Source organism: Lycorma delicatula, chromosome 10, assembly GCF_047948215.1.
Source record: "Lycorma delicatula isolate Av1 chromosome 10, ASM4794821v1, whole genome shotgun sequence".
NCBI lineage: Eukaryota > Metazoa > Arthropoda > Insecta > Hemiptera > Fulgoridae > Lycorma > Lycorma delicatula.
Window position 1 is genome coordinate 30743446 of NC_134464.1, and position 17971 is coordinate 30761416.

Genomic DNA, 17971 nt, shown 5'->3' on the forward strand with positions numbered 1-17971 from the left:
GAATTTTTTTTATTCTTACATTTAAATTGCTGAGAAAGTACTTCTAAATAATGATATTTCAAGAAATAAGTACATAGATATGGATAGAAATTATTTGTTAAATTTATATATTTCCTATCTAGTAAATATAAATACTGTCAATTTTTCCTGATAGTTCACTGTGCTTTTTTAAATATAATGAATTGTAAAATTAGGTAGTTTATAACATTATATTTTTGCTACATAGGACCTCCAGATGAAAGGCCGACATGCTACCACTTGTGCTATGAAGGCTGGCATGTGTCATTTAACTAGAAGCAATGTTTCATAGAAACAAGATGGATTATTATAGGCTGTTATGTAAGATTAGCATAGCCAATGTAGCTGCATAACAATTCTGTAAGATTTCTGAGCAAAAAAGATTGGTGTTTATTAACATATTTTTAAAAAAAGTGGAGGTAGGATTTCCTGCAATACAGATGTATAGATAATTATACACATTGTTGGCACTTCATAGACAGAATGACTATGCTGCTTGAAGTAAAGTCTAGTTAACTATCAGGACTTATATGTATCATATATTCATGAAAAATGTAGCAAATAATTTATTGCATTGTTACATAATATTGTCGTTTTGTTAAATACATAATATAGTAAATTAAATTGCAGATCCTTCTTATTAAAAATAAACTCATTCAGTTTGTTTATTAATATTTAAAATTATTTAATGCGCCCTACAAGTAATTGTGTATTATTTATTATGAAATAAACTGATAAAAAAATTATTATAATAATACAATTAGATGTATAGCTTTAAAAATTATATTTTTTTAAATAAAATTAAAAAAGTTAATAGAAAAAGGGAAACAAATATTTTTTTGTGCCTTGTAATTAATGAAATAATAAAAAATTATCTCTTGTATGAAAGTATATTTTAATTAACATTATAATTCTCAATTAAAACAAATTTTATTTTTAAAAAACTGATTGTGCTTAATGTATATTATAAAAACTCAAAAGATATTTAATATTTTATTAAAAAGTCATTTGATATTAATTCTTTGAAAATTATTAATGTTTATTCTATTATTTGCTATATTATTTTAATAAAAAAAAAAGAATTATTAAAGATTTAGATGGTAGTAATTGCTTGAAAATATGATATCTTGTATTGTAGGTACATTTAACTTGTTGAAATGTAAGATAAATTTGTAATCATCAATTCTCTCTCTTTCTCTATGTGTATAGTCGAAGTAAGCTTTTTTTTGTTTACAGGTATGGCAGATTCATCATTAATAATGTGTAGATATATATAGTAGTAAATTTTATATACAGTTTTATATAAAACTGTAATAGCTACAGCTTAATTGAATTTTGTATAATTTTCACATAAACCATCATAATTAATTTTTTTTTAAATTATGTATGTAAATTTTTGTTACCCTTTTATATAGCATTTAGTCAAGGCCCTCTTTATTTCCCTTTTTGACGTCATGTCTTTATCTGGCCTTCTTCATGCTTATTTGTTATTAATGGTTGTACTTATCTTTTAATTCTTATTTATTACCTGTTTTCAGTAAATTGAAGTTCTTGAGAAGGACATCTGCTTTATTGTTAATCTGTTCATTGTTTAAAGTGAATTAATTTCATTAACATATTAATTGGGATATATTCTTTTATTAATTAATTAACTGTGTAGATAATTTAGAATTTTGTTTTTTTATTTTAAAGAAGCTTAACTTTTATAGCCTTAACTTTATAACCAATTTTATATTTACTAAAGAACTGTTTAATTGGGTAAATTTACTCACAGTGTTAATTTCTTTTTTATATGTAGGTTTCTTTAATGGTAATTTATTATGTAGTCTCTATCTATCATCTATCTAAAAGTTTTTTTTTTTAAATATTCAAAATCTGGATAATTTCTTTTTATTGTTAGGTCTGAAATTTCATCTGAAAAGATGAAATTATTAATTTTTTAAAGCTATCAATAAAAGAAATAATCTAGATTTTGAATTTCAAAACTCTTTTTTTTTCATCGTATATTTAATGTTATGGTAAAATTTGTTCATTTCTTACACAATTATTTTTCAGTATTTCTTTTTTTGATAACAAATTTAATTAAAAGTGGATGTACTTTCCAAGTACTATACTGAACTGAAAATTTACAGAAAATAAGTAAAATTAAAAGATAAGTACAACCATTAATAACAAACAAAAATAAAAAAGTGTACAATAAGTTTTGATAATGGGTTTCAAATACTTCTACAATAAATGAATGAAGAAGCTAAGAAACGTAAAAAGCAGCACCCAATAAACTGTACCTCATGTTCACTTAATAAAAAAAAAAAAACAAAAAACACTCTTTCTTATTTATTTTTATTTCCTATAAAAAATATTGTTTTACCTTTTATTATAATAATTAAATCGTATAATTAAATAACATATTTACAAAACTTTATGTACATTATCTATACAAAATATTATTTAATACATATCAACAGTTTTTGCTGCAATTGGTGGCAGTATGTCCATCTTAATGTTGTACTGTTGATCTAGTCCCAGGTATGTATCTGACATAATGTATAGTGTAAGTACATGACGGCCTAAAACAAAAAGAAATTGTCATTACTCAGTTTATATACAAAAAAATTTAATTTACCTATATCAAAAATGTCAATTACAAGTACTTTCATTTTAATGCTTCAAGGGTATTGCATTAGTATGTGTCTCAAATAAGAATATCCTAATTTTTTGAGATTATGGCATTTATTTAAATGTTGTTCACTATCTAATTGTGTTTAATGCAAGTTAACGATTCTACTGAGAGTTTTACAGTTAGATGAATGAATATTCAATGATATCGATTACTGAAATGAGCTGGATCCAATTAAACATACAGCCTACAATTCAACAAATGATTATAATAACCACTGTAGATGTAAACAGGATTTTCAGAAAATATATATGAACAACCACATAAAACTGCCAAAAGTGAAAATTAAAGAAACATTCACAACAAAATATGGTGACACATTCTCGTCCATATCTTTTTATTTATCAGTATCATGAACCGACAAGCAAAAATGCAAATGCTTTTCAATTTATTACAGACTGGAGATTTGTAAGCTGAGGTTACATCACTAAATTATTTGATAAAACCAAAATTTAAAATATCTTTCATCCCCTGTAACATAAATTACAATGAAATGAGAAAAAAAAAGTAAAATACCTGTTGCTGCTGGAGTTGTAAATAGAAGCTGTTGTGTTGTATGATGTGTAACAGGCATTACTCTTTTCAATGCAAGCAATTCTTGAGTTTCAATACTGCCAAGTACTAGGAACCAACCAGGTTCTACTGCTTTAGAAAATTTAGGTGCATGTCCTTTTCTCTCTCTAGAAATAATTTCAATAGATATACAAGTTTAGAAAAAATAAATAACTAGCTTTGTTTTAAATATGATATGCTTAATAAAATAAGCGCTCTAATAAATTATTATAAACCTGAATGTACATATAGTGAAAAACTGGCAAGTTTTGTGTTGAAAGATACATTCTTTATGCAGCAGACATTATCAGTTTACATATAATTAATCTACAAAATTAATGAATCTTTACCATGAATTGATTAACAATTAATTAGTAATTATTCATTCACATTTTTAAAGAAAGGTTTCTAATATAAATAATTATCACTACGGATAATTTTGTTTTCAACAGCAAGTTGCGTGTGGCTGAATAGAATATATCACACAGTAATTTTAATTACTGCAGCAATATTCTGTCATTACCAAAACAAACAACTTAATTAAAAAGGTATATGTACAGGACTAATCATCACAGTATACGATGATATTGGGGGATGATTGTATAATGTCATGATTTAACCTCAAACTTCTATTAATAAGATCATTTTATCTTATCTAGTGGTCATTGGTAACCAGATAATCACGAACTCGCTTCACAATAATGTTTAGATGGTTTCAATATTTTATGCACTTTGAATTTTTAAACTAACCAAAAACAGCAGCACTTATTTCATACTACATATTTCTGCACAGTTAACAGAGATGGCACAGGGTTAGACTTGTCTCCTCAAGTATGAGGAAACAATACTAATAAAGGAAAAAAAAATTGCAACAATTGACATAACTGTAATAACAGTATGTATGTCAAAACTCTTAAAATCAACTTGTACTGCTTTAAGTTTTAGATATGGAAAAGTGTCTTTTCTGTATAGTTATAATTACAGACAACTGAATTAGGTAAACATTATTAATGTGGACTCTCTTAGTAACTCGCTAGTTTTATTAATTAGTATAGAGGTAAATCTTTAAATGCTTGTGAAAAATTTATTTTACCTAGTTTGATTTAACCTAATCATTTTAATGCAAAGTGTATATTCTTGATCAGCATGAAGAACAGTAGGAGGTCCTTTATCATTTCTGCTAATTTTTCTGTCTTTATCTTCTTCTTCACCTTCCCAACAGCCACGAACAAAAACTCTAATTTTAGATCAGGTAGTTCTCTTATCACTTTATATATCTAAAAACAAAACAAAAGAATTGATGTAATATATATGAGATATAGTAATAAATTAAAATGTAATGATGCATATAAAAAAATGTGTGATGTCTTACATTTTAGGCGAAAATCAAAAAAAACAATTATAGAATTTCTTTAAGATAGAATATTTTCAATTGAATTAATTAAAAACATTGTACATAGAAATCCTAAATCTCAGAATATTTTTAAAATATGTGGGCTTATTCAATTCAAATCAATAACGTTAGAAAAAAGTTTTTTCTTCGCTGAAATAGTTTAATATCTTTTTCTTAGATATTATAATAATGCAGTAAAAACTGAGAAAATACAGAAATTAAACGTATAGGATGGTTTAAAAATAAAACAAAATTGGGTAGTTTACAAACAAATATATATTTTTCTTAAGTCAATACTTATGACCCATATTCCTCTACACCAATATATTGTATTTTTTATAATCAAAAATCAATTTGAACAACCCAAGTACAGAATTATAAATCAAATGAAGTGACTTTTTTTTTCTTTATTCCAATAGCACTTTCACAGGATCCTGCATCAAACTAGATTTTTAGAACACATTAGAAATTATAAAAACGGTAAACTGGGTTTATGTAATGTTACCTTATTGATAAAAAATATTCTGTATCTGATATTCAGAAAATCAAGAAATTTAATTTAAATAATAATAGTAAAAGTTTGGACATCTTGGAGAGATTATATATATAAGCAAAAAAGAATTTCCAACTTGATCAACTTTCAGACAGAATATGAAGATGACACTCTTATAAAAGCAGCAACTATCAGAATGTATATAAATAATTTCAAATTCAGTCAGTAATACATTGGCTAGCCAGATTCATGGTATACATTTTCTAATTATTTTATTTTAAAATTTAATTTTAATTCTTAATTGACATCATATTTAAATATATGTAGTTATTTTTATTTAATTGACTTCATGTTTTGTATATATGATAGTAATTTTAATCTTTTAATTTTTATTCTAAAAAAAAAAAATTGTTATGTTTGATATGTAATTTTATATACAACTGATGATGCGGGATCCCACAAATGTGCTATTGGAATAAAGAAAAGAAAAAAGTAAGGTAAGGGTCATTTCATTTACTTTGCAATTCTGAACTTGGGTTGTTCAAGTTGTTTTTTTATTATAAAAAATATATATAACATTACAGCTAAGAGAGCGTCTGCATTTCTGCAGTCTCACTTAACTGTTTTATGATTTGTCAAGAGGTCTGCTTGACTAATCACGAAACAAAAAAATTAAGAAAATATACAGCGACGTAAGATACTCGAGTAGCTCCTGACCTTGCTTGTCTGATTGAATTGTGAATTGCTTATACGGTAACTCTTTGCAGGTTGAGAGCTGAATATTTCATTGTGTATATAAAGTGCTACACAGATTTAATTTTAAAAAATTGCCATCTGTTATTGTATCAATTTAAATATTATTACATTGGAAAGTTTCTATTCACATTGGTATAAACATAGTCCAAATGTTTAATATAATAAATAATATTTTGTAGTAGCAACTAACGCATTGCTATCATTAATCATTATTTTATATCAGGAGCTAAACAAAAATAGGTGGGGGTTTAATTAGTTAGTATGCACGGCTACTGTTAAACAGTTAATTTTAAAAAATAATTTTTTGTGTTTATGAATTTGGTATTGAAAATTTTAATAAAAAATACAAATTAATATAAGGTGACACACAACTTATGTTTTACAACAAAAATCAGTGTAATCATCATAACATAGATGTGCACAACCACAGATAAGAATTGGCATACACAGGAATTATGCAATTGTTTTTATTTAAGTCTTGATACTTAGTTACATGGGAAAAATAGTAATAAAAATGTAAACTTAAGTAAAATCAAATATAATACTGCAATACTCGTAGATTAGGAAATCGAGTTAAGTCTACAATAGTATCTGCAAGAGTAATGATAAGTCAAAACCTATTACACCACAAAATTTAATAAATTACACATCAAACAAAAACTAAAGATCCTTTATACTGTTTTTAAATTAAATAAATTACACTTATTTTAAATATAAACAAAACTTAAGCTGAAGCAGTGAGAAAATTTTCAAACAATTTCAATGCTTTTTTACTATGTAAAATTTTGAAGTATGTGAAATTTAAATTAACTTTTTATATATAACTGGAATTTTTATTGAGTTTATTTAAAGAAAAAACAAGTGCGATAATCATTGAATATTTTTCTTCAGCAACTCAGTTTTTTATTAACATTTTGCATTAAACTTTACGAATGATGTAAAACAACTTTTAGATGTTTTTTTACAGAGAAAATAATTTTAAATCTAGTATACCAAATGATATTATTCAAAATAATTTTTGTTTTCATATTTCTGACTTCTACTGTAGATGATTTTTACAACTCCTCTAAAAGAATGACCCTTAAAATATGGTTACAACTTACCTTATCTAACTTAACTTACCTTATCTAACACACTTGTAAATCAGTTCAACATTGTGTTTGTTGTTATATATCATGATAATTAGTTTTAGCTTACTTTATAATAACTTGTTTTATTTAATAAACATCATGGCATTCACAAACTTTTAAGAAAAAAGAAAGTTCTATGTAAAATACAATAGCATACAATATCTAAGTTCCTAAAAGAAACCAAAAAAAAATTATTTTTAAGAACAGAACAAACTGTATTATTTTTATCAGCTACATCTTTAATTATTGTATATATTATATATTGTAATGTATTTAACATACCACCATCTCTAATTTTATCATCAAATCTAATAAATATTTGATCGAACTAGTTCACTAATACTCTCTAATTCCATAATTAACATTACAGAATGTTTAAAAAATACCAGGAAAAAATTAAATACCTGATCAACTTGTCCTTCATCTAATTCAGGTGTAATAATTGATGCTAACTGTTTATAAGTGCATTGCATTAGCCCAGGTAGTGTTGCCAATTCATGATGTCCTTTAAAAACATATAAATTATGAGGTTCAATATGAGGAAGAGTAATGGTGAATCAGTCAACCAACGACCTTGTATTATCATCTGCATCATTTGCATTACTGTATAGTCCACATCATTACAGTATATAAGTTTTTGAACTGAGAGAAGAAATATTCAAATTTTTACTGTCTTATCTCAGAAAGCACTTATTTTAGTGTTCAGTTGTAAAAGATGCCAATATTTCTGCTTGATTATTTGATAAATTTAGATCACGAACCAGATCATTTAATTAAATAGGGTTCAGTATATCTATTTTCTAAAAAGTTTGGATCACTTTCTTCATTGCCTGATAAGTCAGCACAAGATTTGACATTTTCATCTTCATCTAAGTTCCATGTTTGTGGTGGTACTGGAATTGGAAGCTCTTGGCTATGTGGCACTGGCCACATGACAGAGGGAATATCAGGTTATTTAACAGTACACCTAGTTTTAGCTGTTATCCCAGATATCTTTATTACACAAAAATAACAGTCTGCGGTAAGATCCTTCAGTTCTCTCCAAACCATTGGAATTGCAAATCGCATGAGATGAGATCCATTTAGCCAACCAGTCAACAATGTTACACAAGAAGCACAGCAAATATGAGGAGCCCAAGATTTGTCCTGATTTACATCCTAAGTACCTAAATTACATTCTTTACCTAATTTACATCCAAAGTACAGTTCATATGACTTTTTATCAGTGGAGTTATACTTCTTTTCTATGACTTCAATGTTACCTCACCACAGATGTAGAGAAATTGTTTGTATGATTAATACAACTCTGAGGCATTAATACACTGCAATAAATCATATTGTTTAAAAAGAAATACTTTATAAACACGCTAATTTAATAAACATACACTCACTTTACTGAAAAACCTGAAAATACAAAAGCCAACTACAAAACTGAATATTACACATACGAGAACTCGCATTTGAATAAAAATATTAAAAATATTTTAATTATATTTAAATTAATTATATTATAAATATAATTAATAAAAATATATTATATAATAATATAATATAAATATATAATATAATATATAATAATAATAATATAATATATATAATATAATATAAATATTAATTATATTATAAATATAATTATATTTAATTATATTTAAATTTTTTCATTATATTATATTTTAATAATATTTTAATTAAAAATATTTCTCAAGTCTGTGCAACAGTTTGTAAGTAAATATAATAATGACAAAAATAATTATTGAGTGAATGATATTTTTGAAGTAAGATGAAAAAAGGAAGAATGAGTCTTTCTTGTTCGTTTTAATTAGTGTGTAAATAATAAGCAAGATGACTTAATGTCTAATAAATCAATGTGATACAATTAAGGGACTGTAATAAATAAACAAAAGCTATTTAGTTGATAATATAATAAAATACGTTCACAAAATGCTATGTGTATGGTGTTCATGCATAATACTACCTGAAAATAAGAAAGTAGTTACAAAAAACTAAGCCTGATAAAAGAATTTCATATTTGAAATCAGCATGAAAAATACTATAAGAATCAGTTATTCACTCTCATTTAACAAAATCATTGTTGGATGGTGTAATCTCTATCATAAGACCACAAGATGTGCTTAGAAAAACAAAAAAGAAACAGATATTTAACTAAATAATAATATTTACTAAACTGTAAACATTTTATAAATACTTACCTGCAATATTCTGATTGCTTGATCAAGAACAGATTTAAGATCTGTGTAATAATCAGACATAGGTAATGGTAGGCGTGAAAAATGAGTTTGAAATAACAATAATGCTTTTGTGTGTGGAGAATCCATTGTTAATGGGTCTACTGGCAATGGGCAATCCTTGGCCAGTTCACTGCAGAAAAACAAAAATCCAAGTAAAAAAATTTTTAAAGTACTGAAGAGACAAACTAGAGATAAATTTGTGAATATTTAGAACAAAAAATATTAGAAATGTTGCTAACACAACATGAAATCAATTAGTAGAACTATATCTAGTAACCAATATGAAACATGCAACTTACATCACCAGAGCAAAAAACAATTAACTATAATTAATTAGTAATGCAAATTAATAATAATTATGTAAAATTAGAAGTAAACATAATTTTATACTTAATATGAAAAAAATAAAATAAAAATAGAAACAAAAAGTTGTTCAATAAGAGCTACCAGGTATTATCCAGTTATGCTTGTCAAGTGGTAGCACTGTTTGATAGTTGTGTTCCACATATATCATCTTTTAGTTATGCAGTAATACGCAAAAGAATAAACACATCCCTACCCGAGTCAGATATTGTATTTTATATTTGTATTGTATTTTTCATACCATATAAGATTTCAATTCCATATTCATACAAACAAGCTTCAAGCTTAAAACACATATTACAAAATCACACTTCAGAACTTTGTAATTTTTTTCAGTCCACATAATTTGATAACAGATAATGCCTAATTGCTGGGAGTTAGGCATCGCATTGTGAATGTTATGTTCAGCACTGTTTTTTACATAAATTTAAGAAAACATGATCTGTAAAAGATGTACAGCTTCCTGAGTGTCTTAAAGGGAAAAATATTGTACTGGTTAATAAAAGTGTTGCTGAAGATCCAAGAATGCTAATTCAAAGCTGTTAGCAGAAATTAGGCACTACCGAGACCACTACATGATAAATTAAAAAAAAATATTTGGCTTTACAATCATACAAGGATCAACTGACACAGTAATTAAGCCCAGGAGACTAAAGATATCATTTGCTAGTTGACTGAATTCTTGAAAACATAACAGCTTTCTACAAGAAAATTATTTTTGGTGATGAGCCCATTTTATTAATGAGGATAACTAGCAAAATTGTCGCATTTTGGGCAATGCATATCCAGCAAAAATAATGGGCTGAAAGCATTATCAAGTTCTATTTTTTTTTGAAAATGAAAATGGCTTTCAGAATAGATTAGCATTAATAAATCAATGAAATTACGACTACTGAGAACAAAGTTCAGATGCATAATTTTCCTTCAAACAGTCATATCAACTGACCTCCAAGATCATACAATTTAACACCACTGTTTCCATTTCCTTTGGAATTGTGTGAAAAGTTAGGTACACGCAACAATCCATGAACTCAAAGATGAGTTAACATCTAATTACATAACACCGAACCACAATTGTGCTGAGATGTTACTGAAAATTTTGATAAAAGGGAGGCCATTTTATGTATCAATCATACTACAGAGTGATTTTTTAGTTCTGTTACCCAATTTTAAATGTAATTTAAGAAAGGGAAATTTAGGTGGAATAAAAAAATATATTTGTTACTTACAAAAGAGATTTAATAAAAAGCTATTACTTACATAATTGTTAAAGAATATGCTTAAAATGCCCACCCCTTGCGGTTATACACGCACAGACTCTTTTCAGCATATTAGCAGAAACCTTTTTAAGAGTTGCATTGGAAATATTTGTGATTAAGTCTGTAATATTGACTTTAAGTTCATCAATAGTGTGAGGATTGTTTTTGAAGGCCTCGGACTTAATATAGCCCCACAAAACGTAGTCAGGAGATGTGAGGTCTCCTGACCTCACTATTGGCCTCCTATTGGAGGCCATAAGTCCTTGCTTATTATTTGATCATCAAAGAACTCTTGCAGAAAATCCATGGTTTCTTGAGACGTGTGGCATGTAGGACGCCGTCTTGCTGAAACCGGCAATACCGTTCTTGAGGTTCCAGGAGGGACATAAATTGTCCCTAGTGATATTGTTAACTAGTGATACCAATAGTTAACTTCAATACCAGTGAACCAATTTTTATTTTATTTGTACCGAATTACTTGTCATTCAAAGGGCTTTCCAATGAGGTGTCACAAGCTACATAGTCTCATTTTAAAAAAATTTTCACAGTTTTAATCCACAGATTATGATTACTTCAAATGGTTTAAGTTATATTACGTAATTTTATAGTTATTTTTGTTGAACTGAAATTTAAAAAAGTACAACCCCAAATGGTTTTTCACACCTACCGAGCGAAGGGGTAGGCGAATTTTAATTTTCTTTTCACCAAAATTCATTATTTTTTTTCGGGTTGTCAATTAATGTAGTTAAATGTTATCAATGCCATTTAAGATTTTTGAGTTGAGGTAGGTGTAGCAAAGGGCTGGGTTCCAACCCTACAAAAATAATTTTAAAAAAGTTTCCCCAAGAATGATATACATGCCTACAAACAAAAATACAATGGGACTAATAGCTGTTTAATAAATGCGTTAACTTTTCAAATGAACATCTGGTATATGTGCTTGTCAAAAACCTTTGATCTAAAATAGTTATCATAGCAACATTTCAAACAAAACAAACATTGTCACAAGCTAAATTAATCCATGAAAACTTAAATATGTTGTGAATGTAATTTATAGTTAAGGTAACTAACCTAATAATAGTAAAATTTCTAAAATAAGCAATTACTTAACTGACTACTCATAACAAGTGAAATTCAAAGAATAACAAAAAATGTTGAAATATATTCTTATTAAATGAAGCTGAACAGTATTATAATTAAGTATATAAAATAATACAATATTATAAAATATTTTCAGATTATATTATACTAGAAATCACTTTCATGCACAGTAGTTTTGTTTGCAAAGTGGACATCCTGATCCTGACATTTTACCATCTAAACAACTTCAGATCAGATTTAGTCTGTAGGCAATAGACCCTCCACTCTATGAAAACCTGTTGAGATCCACAGTAAAATATGAGCAAGGCATCAGTGCCAATGAGACCAGCAAAACAATGTAGGTATCAAAACACACCCTTGATGCATTTCAATGTAATTTTTAAAAAAACAAAAGTATTTTAATAAAATAAATAAAAATTCAACTGATTTACCCATTGACTTGATCTTCATTGTGCCTGACGGGAAGTTGACTATATTCAAATGCATTACAAAATTCTTCTAGCAATTGTTCGAGAGTTAGTGACGAGTTTAAATGTGATCTGAAATGTAGCATTGTTAAATGTGATAAATAATAATATGATGCAATACGACCCATTGATGTAGCAGTCACTCCTCTTCCATCCTAAAAAAAATAACACTATAAAAACAAAAATGACAATATTGATAACTACATAAAGATGTTGATCTAACTGAATATTTAATTCGTTTTAATAATGCTATTATAATTATTGTTATTATTATTACTACTTTATGTGTCTTGGTAATGTCTCTTTTTAAGTTTTATTCATTTTTTCCTCGGATTACTAAGAAGAAAAAACTTTACATACATTATAAAGTTTCTTTTTTCATAATTTTATTTATGTGTAACATTATATACACTTTAAATTTTGCTCTTAAGAAATTTCTTCTCAGAAAAAAATTATGAAAAACTCTAAAATTATAATTTATTAATAAAATTTATAAAACATTATTAATAAACTGCAACAAAATAAATTCAGAAACTGAGGTATCCTGAACTTTTCTTCTACAGAATTTGGTCTGAAATGTCATTTAACTTCACTCTAAAAAAGAACTATGGTCTGACTATAAGTTGAGAGAATCTACATAAAATTGCATCCATCTAAGATCTTTTAATGTATAATAGCCAACCATTCCTGACAAACAATTTTTAAATAAAAAATCCGATTAATTATAAAATTTTAGTTTATGTTCTAATATTAAATATAAGATCTCGAAAACCTACTTATGTGGAGCTATAGTTACATCCAACCATGAGGAACCCCAACCAAACAGGATATCAATTTTTATTTATTTATTTATTTGCCACATTTTATAATACTACATGTACAATAATTAACAATATATTATAATAAGAAAGAAAATAATATTAAAAATAATCTCTTTGACAATATGGGCATTGCCAGTAAAGCAGACCTTGAGTGCCAGCAACAAGTGTAGTTCAAGTAACAAAAAGAGAAAAACAAGTATCTACTTTAAAAAAGAGGGAAAAATGTTTAATATTGCATATTCAATTACTGTTTACATGAAGTACAATGAAAAGAGGTGATTTATGCATTTAATAAAGTAAATCATGTAAATGGATGATATTATAAACTTAAATATTATATCAATAATATAAATAAATAATAATAATATAAATATTATATTATATCAAGTGCATAACAAATTGTTCTGGGATAAGATTTATTATATTGTTATAAATTAAGAAAATCGTGTTCTGCACAAAGTTAAATCAGTGTGAGGAACATCATAGTTACATTAAGTTCGTAAATTATAAGCGGTGTTATAATGAGTATTAAAAATGAAAAATGTGTCTACTTCCATTTATATAGATTACCAAATCTTTTAAATAAATTTGTTTGATTGTAATAACATTGTACTCATTAAAATGTTTGTTGCTGGGATAACATCTTGGTTTTCCAAGTGCTGCTTTAAATATATTGTTTTGTATTAGAATATTTTATTAAAGTGTATGTTAAAAACACCACCCCATGCTCTTATCTCTCATTGGAGTATAGATTGTGCATATTCAGAATAAATTTTTTTAATTATATTTTTATATTTCATCCACTGATTTTATAAAATTTTAAAATTAGATATTTTAAGTTTTGACAAATAAAATGCTTATTTTTATTATTTCATTATTCTTAAAATTTTATAAATATTTTCAATAATGATTTTAGATATTCTTAAAAAAACATTAGCTAATGAGCATTAAAATTAAATTTTTATAAATAAAAACTATATTTAGATGGTATTTTTTTTATTTATTGAATTACATGCAATAAAATTAGTCTCTTCATAATGGTTCTCTCATTTTAAATATCATAAAAATAGTCTATGTATGTATCTTAGCACAGTTTTTGTTAGCTAATCTTCTTTAAAAACAAAATATTGACTTTCGGAGGTAATTATATTGTTAAGTGTTGAAAAAAGTATTTTTCTCTATGTGGCATACATTGGCACAGATGGCTATTCTTATGTCAATGTCTACGAATTGACAGTGACATTAATTTACCTATAATCTATCTGTGTGATTTCTTATAATTCTAGTACATTAATTAATATATTAATTTAAATATTTCCTGTCTGTAAAATAATGTAAATACAAGGGGGGCTAATCAGAAAGTAACTTCATATTCGTTACTTAAAAACCAATTTATTACACACAGTACATCTTATAGCTACTTTTCTACATAATTGCCATCCAAATTAAGACACTTGTCATATCTGTAAACAAGTTTTTGTATACCCTTGTCACAAAACTCTGCCATCTGTGAATTAAGCCAAGTATTAACATCATTTCTCAACTCTTGTCATTTTCAAAACGCTGCTTCCGGTAACCATTTCTTCATTTTCAGATAAAAGTGATAATCACTGGAAGCCAAATCGGGGCTGTATGGAGGATGGAGGATGGACTCCCATTTGAAACTGTTGATTTGGCATTGAATGCGTACTGCAGTATGCACTAATGAAGGAAAACGATGCTGAAACTCAGAATGCCACTTTGTTTTGTTTAGCCCTTCTCAATTTCTTCAATGTCTCGCAGTAAGTTTCAGTATTAATTGCCATGCCTCTTTTCATAAAATCAACAAAGATCACACCTTTATGGTCCCAAAAAACTAATGCAATTAGCTTTTTTGAAGAATGTGTTTCACGGGCCTTTATGGGTCTTCAAGGAGAACTGGTATACCCCCACTGCACTGATTAAACTTTTGTTTCCATGTTAAAAATTTAACTCATATCTCATCGCCTGTTACGATGAGGTAAAATAGGGATTTGAAAATGACAGGAGAGTTGATAAACGGATAAAAATAAATAAAATAATAAATAAACCGATAAAAATAAATGAAATAATGGATAACTGAAATGAAATGATAATTAAAATAATGGTTTATTGCTACAATTTTACAACAAAATGGATTCAGTTTCTTGCTTCAGCTGTGATACTAAATATGAGATTTCCATATAATATATAGCAATATAATATAAGGTTTCCATAAATAAGAACTAATAATTATCTGTATCATATTTTAAGGAACATAAACAATTCTAATTAAATCTCAACTAGTGCTTTTCCTACATTTCTTTTTATTTAGGTAGTACGTAAGTAGTTTGTACTACCTCTCTCTTAATGATACAGAATTTTAATATAAATCTGTTGTTTTTCATATTAAATTTTCTAAAAAAATCTTTATCTAGAAAACCTGAATAATGGTAATTAAATCCTAAATATGCATTATATAAGGATAAGTTAATTGAATAGTTTGAAATAGGAATTTTAAAACAATTGGATATCAGACAATTTTTTTGTAGTTCTCAAACAAAACCAGCCAACTAAATAAGACTTCATACAACAAATATTATTATTATAATAATTTAAATTTCATGTCAAATACAAACATTTACATTCTCCTGTACGAATGTTGCTACAAATAAGCAAACATTTATTAAAATGGTTGCTATAAGAGGAGGATTATGATTTGTGACTGCTCAATTTTAATTTTAATCCTTTAGTATATAAAAGGGTTTGACAAAAAAGTGGTATATAATTAAGGTACCAAAAATTCTGAACTGCTAGAACAAAGAAAACTGGGAGAAATGTTAGTACTTACTACAAATCTTTTAACTACAAAAAAGTAAATAAAAATCTATATGTAATAAATATTTAAATATATATTTTATGTATAAAAATAAAAAAATATATATTTTGCAGAGTAACAACTTATGATATGTTGATTAATCCAACTTCCCTGAAAATATTAGAAATAAAAATTATAAACATTATTTAATAATATAGCATCTTTTTAAAAAAAAGGAATAAGTTTCAACTCACCTCTTCAAAATAAATACAATGAGCATCAGAAAGTGTGTTTAATGATTTTTCAATAAGAGATGATAAAAACATATTAATATCTTTTGGTTCAAGTGTTTCTAAACCATAATAAGATGGATTTTGTAATAATCTACGAAAGAAGTAAGTCCATGTCAGATAATCTAATGCTTCTTGACGAGTCTTAATAGATCCAGCAACAATTTCAGCATTTAAATGATCAGGTAAAACAGAAAGTAAGCTAGATTCAACAGGAAATGGCTCGTATAAAAACTTTTTATAAAAGTTCTTTTTCACATCATGAACCTGCAAAAATTGTAAAACGCAGCTATTACTACAGTTTTAAAATCAGTGTGTTTTTAATAACTTATTTACTTCTTACACTTTATCAAATAACAAATGTAAACAGCCAATTTCAGGGCTAACATCAATCTATTAATAATAACAGATACTACTAACTATTACACAAAATAATAATCAAAGATAAATATAGATAAATAAATCCAATCATAGATATACTTATTTTTAGATATTAATAATAACTAAACATGAATATTTTACATAATTTGCATATACTTAAAAAATAAATATTAAAAAAAAATTGAAGGTTACATAAGGAATCTAAATCTCTTAAGTCCTTTTCACTTAATAATATGGTAATTTGATTAATTATTGATGGTAATTATTAAAGTAATTTATATTATTCCTACCAATAATAATTTTTTTTATATATATTTTATAATGGTATAATTATATACCATTATATAATATAATGGTATTAATAGGTATTAACCTATCATAACAATTAACTTCCAGGATCACGTATCTATTAAAAAGAAGTTAATCATAACACATTGAAAAAATGTGAATATAAATATTAATTAATACGATTAAATTAGTGAATTTAAATCTTCATCAAATGCAATACTAATTCTAACAGCAGACAACAAAATGGTGATCAAAAATTCCTTTCTCAAATCAAAAAACTAAAGTGGTTTGCTGCTGAAATGGAACATTCGTGATAAATAAACAAGTTATAAGTATTAGTTATGCAATACCAAAATATGTTTGGTTTATTTATTTAAAAAAAAGAAGATACAATAAATATGTACACAAATGCAACACTTTGAATGTTAACATTAATATTGTGAAAAATACATAACAGAAAGTTTGTAGAATTTCTTCTCTTTAAGACAATGAATATCAAAATCTAAATTTACACTCCTGCTTTTTCAGAATATGAGCACAAAGTATGAACAATAATAACAAGTCCATTTATGAGGCAGGCTAACATCACGAAAATTACAAATTCCAGGGATAAATTGGTCTAAGATTAGGCCTAGGCCTACTTGTTACAATACTATATTATAATTTGAATAGAATATCTTTCTTAAATGAATAAATAATTACATACTGGAAAAAATTATTAAAAAAAAGCATCAAAAGTATAATTTTTACATAACAAGGAAGACTATAGAATTGTTGGCATTAGAGAGTTAACAATTATTTCATTATCTATCAACTGCATATTCTCTTATCACATTCAAGTAATAAAAAGTATAGTTGATGATTTTACATTTGGTTTGAATAATGTGTGGTAGGTATAGTCTTTTGTTTAACGCTCTC

General features: G+C 26.2%; 1 protein-coding gene across 4 annotated transcripts in view; it reads right to left on the reverse strand.

Annotated features, from left to right (window-relative positions):
* Window positions 1-2475: 2475 nt before the first annotated feature.
* Window positions 2476-17971, reverse strand: part of LOC142331002 (activating signal cointegrator 1 complex subunit 3-like) — an 87040-nt gene continuing 71544 nt past the window's right edge. For 2 of the 4 annotated variants that reach the window (XM_075376537.1, XM_075376536.1), the window contains exons 5-9: window positions 16349-16651; window positions 12423-12613; window positions 9230-9398; window positions 4341-4524; window positions 3240-3375 (exon numbers count right to left, since the gene is read on the reverse strand). In XM_075376537.1, the coding sequence (XP_075232652.1) occupies window positions 4360-4524; window positions 9230-9398; window positions 12423-12613; window positions 16349-16651 (828 nt within the window). In that variant the 3' untranslated portion in view covers window positions 3240-3375; window positions 4341-4359. Of the gene's footprint in view, window positions 2586-3239; window positions 3376-4340; window positions 4525-7011; window positions 7190-9229; window positions 9399-12422; window positions 12614-16348; window positions 16652-17971 lie in introns of those variants that run through there. The other 2 variants (XM_075376538.1, XR_012757864.1) reach the window with 2 other exon arrangements.